We start from the raw sequence: 10,325 nt of genomic DNA, 5'->3' as shown, positions 1-10,325 counted from the left end.
AATACATGTACATATCAGTATGATAAGTGAGACATGTCAGATTCAGACAACTTTATTTATACCAATGGACATTTCAGATTTTGCAGTCTACCCAGACCATGCCTACATTTACAAACAGAAAACAGGAAATGTCATGACAATACAGACAGTACACAGACCATCGGCACATTGACCCCCTCATGTGGCTAATACAGGAATGACACCCAAAGTCAGGCACGAATGAATGCATTTGACAGCAGTGGTTCACAAAGGGGGGCTGCATGGCAGCGCAGGGGTTAGTGCTGTTGCCTCACAGCAAAAGGTTACTGGTTTACTTCCTGGTCAGGGTCTTTCTGTGCGGAGTTTGCATGTTCTCCCTGTGCATGCGTGGGTTCTCTCTCCAACCACCAAAGACATGCTTGTTAGGTTAACTAGTGACTCTAAATTGTTCTGGTTGTCTGTCTCTATATGTCAGCCCAGCGATTGACTGGTGACCAGTGCAGGGTACACCCTGCCTGTCACTCAATGACAGCTGGGGTAGGCTCCAGCCCCTCCCCCCAGACCCCCAAAGGGGATCATGGGATGCTTTCTATGAAACAGAGAAATTTTATATGATTTAAAATCATAAATTTGAGCTATTATTCTAAAAAATATTGGTATACTGAGTTCAACTCAAAATCCTAACATAGTTATTAAGTGATATTTGTGTGTAAATGCAAGTGAAAGCTATAAAAATGACCTAAAATGCAAGTTTTGTTGACTATGCTTTGTGCAATATCGTGCACTTGATCCCCCTCAAGAGAAGATGTGGGTCCCCGATCCCTGACACTGTTTTTTGGGGGTTCGAGGGCTGAAAAGTTTTGGAACCCCTGTTTTAAAGAAAAGTGGCAGTAAGTAAATGAGATATACTAAGGATCAGCACCTATTACATAGAATGGATGAAATAACCACCTGCATGGATGACAGTTCTACTATGTGGTTACGTCCCAAACAAGAAAAATAAAGTAATTCAGAGTTTAATTCATGAAACAAGGTTTAGCAGCCTGAAGGCAGAGGGAATGAACGATTTAGAATAACAGTTTTTTTTCCTAGAGCAGGGCTATCCATTTAGTTTTGAACGGGGCCAGTTCCTGAAATAAAATCCCAGTTGAAGGGTTGGAGAGATATTACATGCCATACAGTTTGTGTAATATTGTATATAGGTTCAATTGATTAATAACAGTGTTTTGGATTTTTTCATAAATAGCAATTTTTTCAGTTCACACTGCAATACATGCCTTGGCAGTCAGTCTTTGCAGTTATAAATAGCTTTTCTTTTTGCCTCAAACCCATATGAGTAGTGACACTAATTTAGCTCTATCTTGTTCTCTTCAACCCTAGAAATGGGTGCCATGTCTTTGTTCTCAAAATGAGGCCCGCTCCAAAGTCTTCTTGTAGCAAAAATCCGATCCAAGTAGTGTCAAGGTGGCATGAGTTGTACTGAAATGCCTTTTTAAGATGTATATTTTGCACATCATTATGCACTCGTTGCAGAGTAAGCACATAGACTTGCACAAGCAGATATAAACTCTGATCTAAATGCCTCTTTCTGTATCTACTTGTTTTGTGGCAGGTTTTAAAGACACCTTGAATGTTTTAAGTCTTATGTGCTCGTTAGAACATGTCCACAAATATGAAAAGTGAGTTGAGACACTGGAGTGTTGAACAGTACATGTGTCAGGCAGAAATGAGAGAATTATTATAAACAAGGATAACTGCAACATCCATAGGTGGGACCAACAAATTTAAACCTTGGGGGCCTGACCTGTCCCTGGGGCCTCCAACTGAATAGACTGGTGCTAGAGGGTGCAATAATTTGGGGGCCTAATTGTATTAAAGCAGTGTTACTCAACCCTGCTCAGCCAAAAAGCCAAATTGTAGAAAAATAACTTTGCACGAGCCACAATCTAAGTGGTAAAAATTGGAAAAGCAGCTTGAAGAAGCAATAAAAATAAGTTAAAGGTGGCAAAAATGGTCAAAAAGCAGCAAAAATGAGTGAACAGGGGTGAAAATGGGAAGAAAGGGTGGAATAAGGGCTAAAAAATTGGCAAAATGGGTGAGAAGTCACAAAAAAATGAGTTACAGGTGGCAAAAACAAAGTAAAGAAAAGGAGTGAAAAGTGACTAAAATGGGCTAAAAGCGGTTAAGAGTGGCAAAAATGGGGGAAAAAATAGGAAACAAGTTGTATTTAATAGCAAAAGGTAGCTTATTTGGACAAAAAGTTGCAAAAAATGGTCAAAAAGGACAAAAATGGGATAAAGGTGGCAAAAATAGAGAAAACAGTCAAGACGAAGTTGCTAAATGGCCAAAAAATAGTAAAAGAGGGGTATTTAATGGAAAAAGGTAGCTTAAATGGGTAAAAGGTGGCAAAAAAATTGTTAAAAATGGCAACAAAGTTTCCACTTTTTTAAGGTTTTTCTGGGGGAATAATATTTCAAATGAAGACATAAAAGAGCCAAAAATAATCTCAAATGAGACATGTTGAGTATCACTGTATTAAAGTAAACTTGGAGGACAGGATAGTCATGGTGGAAATTTTTACTTTAGCTTTTTGGACCACCTGCCTCTCCCACAAAGTAAATCTCTCTGCTGGACTCGAATTATTTTGGAACAGACTCAAACAATGCTAGACTGCTTTTGTCTTTTACAGACAGACCATCGGACCAACACATTTAAATAAAGGACTGATAGAAAACACACATTAAAGGACTTTAACTTCCTTGGTAAGAGGTTTCTTTGGTTGCATGCTTAACTATACACTCAAATGTTCAAATCAAACATAAATCAGGAATCAAACCTCGTTCCTGAGTACTCAAATCTCTACATCCTTACCATGAATAGAGCCTGTTTTAAGTTCTTCCCCCTTTTCCTAAAATCAACGATAACGGCACATGAAAATGACACATTAAGCTTCCATCACACCAGCTTATAAGGACAGGTAGGGCGCTGCCATGATCTGTTGGATCAGAGAATCTGACCTGAAAGCTGCTGTCTTTACAAGACCTGCAGCCGTCTGTGTACAGAATAAAAAGAAAGGGTGACAGAACACAACCCTGAGGACAGCCTGTGTTTGACACCAGAACATCTAACATGTCCCATTAACTAAATCCAGCTTTTTTTTAAATTATTTTTTTTTATCAGTTAAAACATTTTAAAGCAATAATAAAAACTAATCAGGCAAATTATAGCAGAGAGGTGGTCATCCATTAAAATATGTAGTTTGCATCCTGTTAAAAGCTGAAGAAAAGTTTTCAGAAAAAATTCTAATGTTTAATTTTGGCTTCTCCAAATGCTTATAAAACCTTCCAAGGGTGAGCAGTTTTGTATCCTCTAGCCTTTTACCAGCTTGTTACACAGACTGCAAAAAGTCAAGTTTGTCAAACACCAACGACACAACCTAATTTTTTAATATTCATTCAACAGTTTTCATCACTTGATGTGAGAGCAGCAGGTTTCTAGAATTTTCTGATTTTGGAATAGGGACTAAGAAGTTTTCCAAATGGAAAGTAAAAAACCCACAGGACACTGAGAGGGGGCCCCAGATGCCTTAAAAAACAACTAAGAATATTCTTTTAATGACACTGTTGCCACTTTGCACCAATTTTGCGAAACTTGTAACCATTTTCATCACTTTTTCCCACCAGTTTTGCTAATTTTAACACATTTTTGCCACTTAAAATCCATTTTTTTGTCCATTTTAAACCCTTTCCAACACTTTTTCCTACCTGTTTTTCCATTTCTAAACCAAATCTTGCCACTCTCTGCCTAGTGTTGGCTCTGTTGACCCATCATTGCCGATATGAATCTATCTTTACCACTTTTTACACCACATTTCACAATTTGATATGCCCATTTTTGCCAGTTTAACCCTTTTACCTGTTTCTGCCTCAGCTAACTCTTTTTTTGCCAGTTTATATCAATTTTACATCTTAACTTACAATTGACAATGATTTTGCTGGCTGCCCCCCCCCCCCCCACCACTGTCTTACTGAGCCACATACTTATAGTATGCCCACAGGCAGAATCAGGCCAGCAACCTTTCTAATATTTGTTTTCTTACATAAAACTGTCATGTGATCACCCTGGGGTACAAGCGGCTCTCTAAACATAGTAACCTTGTGAGTGAAATTAGATCTTTGGAACTGAGAGAAAAAATGATTTTAAATGTTTGACAAATCAGCATTGGTACTCCATTAACACTGATATGCTGCTTGGTCCCACATGCATGTTTTTTAGTAGAAGACATAGATTTAATTCCTTGTTAAGCTGCTCTATTGTCACCCAAGCTAAGTTGTTAATGTTGGCCTTGGCTATTTCCCTCCTCATCTTTCTGGAAACAGACTTTTTTTCCTGTGTACAAACTCCTTTTTCAGTTCTTCATTCACCCAAGGTTTACTTGGATAAAGAACAACCTATTTGTCAGAGTAACAGTTCAAACAAAAATGGTTGACACATAAATATAATTTTTCATGTGCAGTCTTGTGACACAATATTCCACCACAAAGCTCCATGAGTTTGTTGATGTGAAAAAAAAAAACCCTCAAACTGCCACCTTACTGTATGTGATGCCACAATTCTTTTAGATTAAATTATCCCCCATGTGAAGTGGCCATGTGTATTTATTAATTTATATGTATTAATCCTCACTGCATGGTAACCTGCTGTATTTTAACATAGAAAATAGTAATGAAGTCATGAGAAGTTGTACAGTCCTTCATTAGGGCAGAGGAAAATAATTTCAGGGTCAGTTGAAGAGAAGGTACACAAAGGAATGTAGATGTTACCAGACAAAAAAATTAAAGAGATGTTTTTTTTCTCTGGATTGTTGGATCTGAAAGATGCACAATTTCATGTTTTGAAGCTGAAAAGACTCTAAAAGGATTTTGGGCTTCTTGTTTCAAATAAAAACAGCAGGGCAGCTTTAAATCAAATTTTTGTGATTTAAGTAAAGCAAATCAACTTTGAAAAAAGGGCCAACAGGTTAGACTTTAAAAACTTTATTTGTAGGTGTCCATTCATGGGCCTGCCAGAGAGAACAAATCTTATATGTTCAAATTCAGATAAGCCCTTAAAATGCTGTGATAATGTATATACATTATCAGAAGTTGAATAGTATACAACAAAAGCCTCCGGTAATGCATTATATATTGACCCAGTGTGTGAAAGTCACAAAGCAGATGCTTTAAAATCAGCTATTCCCATCCATCAGATTGTTTGTCAGTTCATATCGATGTCCATTAAGACTATAAGCTTTCTCGTGTCCTTTAAAAACAATGATAATCCTTAATTCAGTCCAGTTCAGCAGTCCGTTATTCTGAGAGGCCCTTGAAGTTGGGTCCTGTGCACGATGGTAAAGCCGTCTGCTGGCTTAAAAGTTTGCTCATGATGGCGATCTCTGAATCTCTCTTCTCCACCTCATCTATGGGCGTCCAGGACATGTCATGTTGAAGTTTGAAAGCACCAAGAAATGGATGAGGGCAACTCGCACCCCATTCCTGTTGAGGAGGAGAATAATCTTAAGAAAAATCTACATCTTCAATGTTTCCTATTAGCAAAAAAACGTACAAGTTTAACATTTGCAGTTTGAAGATTTAAACAATTCAGCAAGTCAGCTCATTGCAGGAAATATTGAAAACATCTATATGGTTGATTACACAGGACTAACCATTTCCCTAAAAGTGAATTGAGCTTCCTGTTCTGACCACAGCTGTCAGAAATTGATGACTACTATTAATACTCAAACCAAGGAAAACTCTATTTGTAGTGACAACATATGAGAAGCTGCAGTCAGTCTAATCTGTCTTGAATCCTCATTGTTTTGCCCGCTTGCTCTCGATCACCTCACCACGGGGTTACATGGACTTTGAACACTTCCCAGGTGTTCAGTTATGTATTCTAGTGTTGAGTAAAGTTATGTGCTGTGCGCATGTAACACAGCGTATAAACAAAGGGTGATGTAACACAGCATAGAAAAAAATCTTACATATGCATCTATCAGAATGTTTTCTAACCTTGGGAGAGATGATAGAAAAGTATTTCTGTCCTGATGGCCGTTCATAGAGGTAATACATGGTTCCTGGTTTTTTCACAATATTACAGGCAGCATGGTGGAGGTCGGCATCTCTTTTAGCTTCTTCTAAAACCTAGAAAAAGAAAAATGTGTTTACTGGACAGCAAGCATACCTTCTTTCTCATCACAAGGCTCTTTTTCCCCCAAACTTTTTTTTCTAAATCACCGTCTGCTTTTCAGAAAGGCTGATGACACAGACTAATACTGTAAGACCTGGGTATTATCCAACAACATTTCACTGACAATCTGCATGCTCTTCTTGAAAACTGTTCTATTAAATACAAATCACCACCATCTTGTAACAGGTCACCCCACGGACCTATGGACATTCTTGAAGGCTGGTAGCCCTATGCTTTCCAATTGTCACATTTTCTATTAAACCAGCTTGATTTCAACAGGGACCAACCAGACACATCAAGCTCATGACAAAGAACAAATTGGAGAAAATCTGATCCTTGTATGAGAAAGACAAAGAAATCATCAAATACTACAATTTTTTTAACTGTATTGAAATTCTACTAAGGAACAACAGCACCATCTTGTGGATTTGAGAATGATAGTTCCACAAAGGTTTTCTTTCCTCTAAAAAACGATTATTAGAATGTTCTGATTGTTTAGACTTTGTTAGAAATGTTATTCCATACAATTAGGTATATGTGATTGCCACACAGTCAAAGGGGGTAACTGTAAGCCCCGAATATCTGGAATAAAGCCCCAAATGTAACAACTACCAGACTGTCCCCACCCCTCTTCCAGCTCAGCTTGACTTAGGGTCTCTTTGCACTTTTGATGTCATTTTCAATAAAAAGGTGTTTGTATATCAGTATCAACTAAAATGAGTCTGGAAATAACAGCATATTGAATATTTGTTTAATAAATTTACATGCATATTACCTACAAACCATAGTGCCTAGGTGGTTTATATTTTTTTCAAAACATTCTGTTTCTCTCTGAAAAAATGCCACCGATAAATTAGCAAAATAAGGGCCATAACTGCACAGTGAGTGCATCACTACCATGCTCATGTCATTACCCCGCTCTGTGAACATGCTCTTACCTTTTTAGCCTGTTCCTGGAGGTATCTGATCTGATCAGCAATGACTGTCAGTTTGTTGCAAGCATTGGCTTTAATGAAGTCATCTCCCTAAAGAATAACATAAAATGGCCATTACATTTCACACTCATCCTTATGAAGAATTCCTGAACAGCATAGATTGCGTTTTTATTCTTTGTCCATGCCTTCTGCACTTGTGCTGCCAAGGACACCAGGTCCATAGGGTCTCCCGCCCTGTGGGTCTGATAAGAGCTGACCAGTTCCAGCCCGCTTGGGGCGTTGCTGCTCTCTACCAGAGTCACTGAAAATACACAAGTATGACAACGTGAAGGTTAAAGTAACATCTTAGAAACAGGTCTAGTGTTGAGAATCCTACTACTAATACACCGCTGACAGTACAGCTGCTGTACTTTCACATCCTAGACAGGTAGTAGTAGATACACGCCATAGTTATGTAATGACTATCACAGAGCCGTATCAACACCAAACTGACCATTACAGTTATTTATAGCCTTGTGCACTGTGGCACCTTTCACCCACTTAAGAACCCTTTTAGTAAAATAAATGAACACATAAATAAAATACTTTTGCACAGGTACTTTAATGCTTACACGGTACAAAATGTTTAACTACCATTCAGTCATGGCAGCATGAGTTAGAAATAAGTGAACAACTTAAGCCGTTTGATCTGCTGATTTAAGTTGCCACCGTTGTGGTTCAAGTTTACTTTGTAATTGAGTAAATAATGCTGATTTAAGAAAAATGTCGTAACCTACATCCACACAGCGCACGTTACGTGTCAGATAAGTTAACACTGATAAAGTTGTTACCGCATTGTGGGGTCCTGTTACCTGTGGTGGTTCTGTCCTGCTGGTTGGGAAGACTGACCGTCCTGTCCATGATCTCTGATTTTCGGCTTCTACCCTGAATGTTTCTGTTAAAGAACCTTCACCAGTCTAACCACTATCAACCTGCTGGTTTTGTAACCAGCTACCCCTGACTAAAAACACATAACGATACGGGGTCCTAAATCTCCGCCCAATGAAGCTACATAGTAGTCTTACTTGTCGCCTGTATATTATATTTGCTCCTCCTCCCCCAAAATTAAAAAAATAAGTGTAAAGATAACACTAATAAATCAAATATAATATATAATTACATCTTTCAAATATTCAAAGCAGTAACTGTAATCTAAAATAGTTTTTTAATATTAATACTAATATGGATTTCTTTTCAGGCATCTTAAAAACAGCCCAGCATCCATACAGAAACGCAAACAGAAGTTTTTTTTTTTTTTTGACAGTTTTACAATCTACAACCTTTGTCAACAACCCACTGCATCTTTTTTTTTAATTGGGTCTTTAAAAATAACAGAAACATTAGTGGGTTTGTTTCAAAACGGTGCTATTTCTGTTCCTTCTGAAGTGTGATTTAACTGGAATTATTTTTTCTCTCTGAAACTTTATGACAGAGAGAGTTGGATGTTTCAACCCACAAATTTGTGACAACAGAATTAGAGAGCTTTTTCCTGACTGCGGAAGATTTAACCCACAAATTGGTGCCTGGTGAAATCCATACAGTCCAGATTGTAAAGATTGAAATAAAAATATTGTCTCTAAAGTCTGTAATAACTTCACTATGAAATAAGTTATTTTCTCTCTTTTTTTCTTCCCTTTTCTTTTAAAGAGGCAAAGAAAATAATTTCTCTGCATCAACCTCATCACTCTGTCTGGTAAATTTCATATCTGTAACAGCACATTTTAAGCTTCACCTTTCTCTCTGTTAAAAGAAATTGAAATGTGTATATAGTAATCTATATCACAAAGCATTAACAGAAAAGCAATAACATTTTGTAATATCTGTAATTCTTAATGTGTTTATTTGATTTAGTCTTAGTTGATACGATGCACACCTTAGCCTATGTTCATTTTTATGTTCCTTTATGTGTTGTACATTATGTAGCATTTATTTAGGTTTACATATTTTTATGTAAAGTAATAAGTCATCATATTACTCATACTCATATTGCATTTCTGTCCATTTCTGCTTAACAAATACAGTCAACTCTTCATGTACCAACGATCTACTGACAATCTTAAAAAATGGCTTAACAAAAACACACATGGCCTTAAACCCTCAAAGCCTGTTGTATCATATTTGATACATACCTTATGATACCTCTATCGAATCAATACGATCAATAAATTACTAAAAAAAACTTCTGAATACAATCTGATAAATGATAAAAATGCCCTCAAGTGTATTATCAGTTACCAAAAACACCTAATGTATCAAATGAGACACAAAAAAAGGTATATGTTAAATTTTATGGAAATTTGATTTTTTTTTGGATTTTAGTAGAAAGTGAAATAATCATTTCAGTCCCCAAAAAATATAATTTTCTGGCTATAATTTGTGTTTTCAGGCTTTAAGGGGTTAATATAGAAAGGCACATTTGAGAACAACCAACTGAAATAAAATATGATAATAAACATCTGAAAAAGCCATCCAAAATTGATTTTAAATGTTGTTCGAGATTTAGACTTGTCCACTGAGCTCGCTGTGAGATTTTTCAAGCAAAATGAGGCATTAGGGAAAAGGGTTATTTTACATCACTGCTGCACTGGCTTTACCATATTGCATTGAAAATAACAATACAGCTTGTAACCAACTGGAAATCAAAATAATAATGCCATTCATGTGGATCTGAGTTAATTTTGATCTTTCCAGCCCTAATATTAAGTTAGAGAAAAGCTTGATTTGATCAATTTGGCTACACAAATGACATTATCATGTTTTTTTATTCAACACCTGTTTTTTTTTTTTTTGTTGTTTGTTTGTTTGTTTGTTTTTTTACCCAGCAGAAAGCTCCGGGGCTTTTCATGAAAATTAGGGGCTTAAGCCCTGTGAGCCACCCCTGGCTCTGCCCATGAGACACCAGGAAAGACAGCAGATGAGGATAATCAGAGTGTCTGAGTGAGTTAAAGAAATCAAAACACTGCTTCTAAAACTTCAACATGAATATTACTTGATTTTCATTCTATGGCCAACTAAAAAGTTCCTTATTTTCTTTCAAAATAAAACAGTTCTGTAGCCTGACAGGATTATCTTTAGTGTAAAGGAGTAGCCCACATTAACCCCGCATGATAAAATGCAAGTAATGGAATTTAAACGCAAAAAAGA

At 36.9% G+C, this 10,325-nt stretch overlaps 1 protein-coding gene across 1 annotated transcript; it reads right to left on the bottom strand.

Annotated features, from left to right (window-relative positions):
- Positions 1-4,999: 4,999 nt before the first annotated feature.
- c3h1orf50 (chromosome 3 C1orf50 homolog) lies at positions 5,000-8,158 on the bottom strand. Its single transcript, XM_041778584.1, has 5 exons — positions 7,994-8,158; positions 7,328-7,443; positions 7,146-7,232; positions 6,030-6,161; positions 5,000-5,513 (listed from the first exon to the last, which is right to left on the bottom strand). Exons 1-5 carry the CDS (start codon positions 8,040-8,042, stop codon positions 5,328-5,330), a joined length of 570 nt encoding a protein of 189 aa, XP_041634518.1. The 5' UTR covers positions 8,043-8,158; the 3' UTR covers positions 5,000-5,327.
- Between the last annotated feature and the right edge of the window lie 2,167 nt (positions 8,159-10,325).

This window comes from Cheilinus undulatus, linkage group 3, assembly GCF_018320785.1.
Source record: "Cheilinus undulatus linkage group 3, ASM1832078v1, whole genome shotgun sequence".
NCBI lineage: Eukaryota > Metazoa > Chordata > Actinopteri > Labriformes > Labridae > Cheilinus > Cheilinus undulatus.
Note: the sequence above shows the minus strand (reverse complement) of the source record. Positions and strands in the feature narration are given on the sequence as shown.

Bases quoted from the DNA above. Each gene is read 5' to 3' on its own strand.
- c3h1orf50 (XM_041778584.1), bottom strand. From the start codon at position 8,042: ATGGACAGGACGGTCAGTCTTCCCAACCAGCAGGACAGAACCACCACA. The intron at 7,444-7,993 runs GTAACAGGACCC...GTGTATTTTCAG, and splicing joins GCAGGACAGAACCACCACAG to TGACTCTGGTAGAGAGCAGC. The intron at 5,514-6,029 runs GTTAGAAAACAT...CCTCCTCAACAG, and splicing joins TTTCTATCATCTCTCCCAAG to GAATGGGGTGCGAGTTGCCC.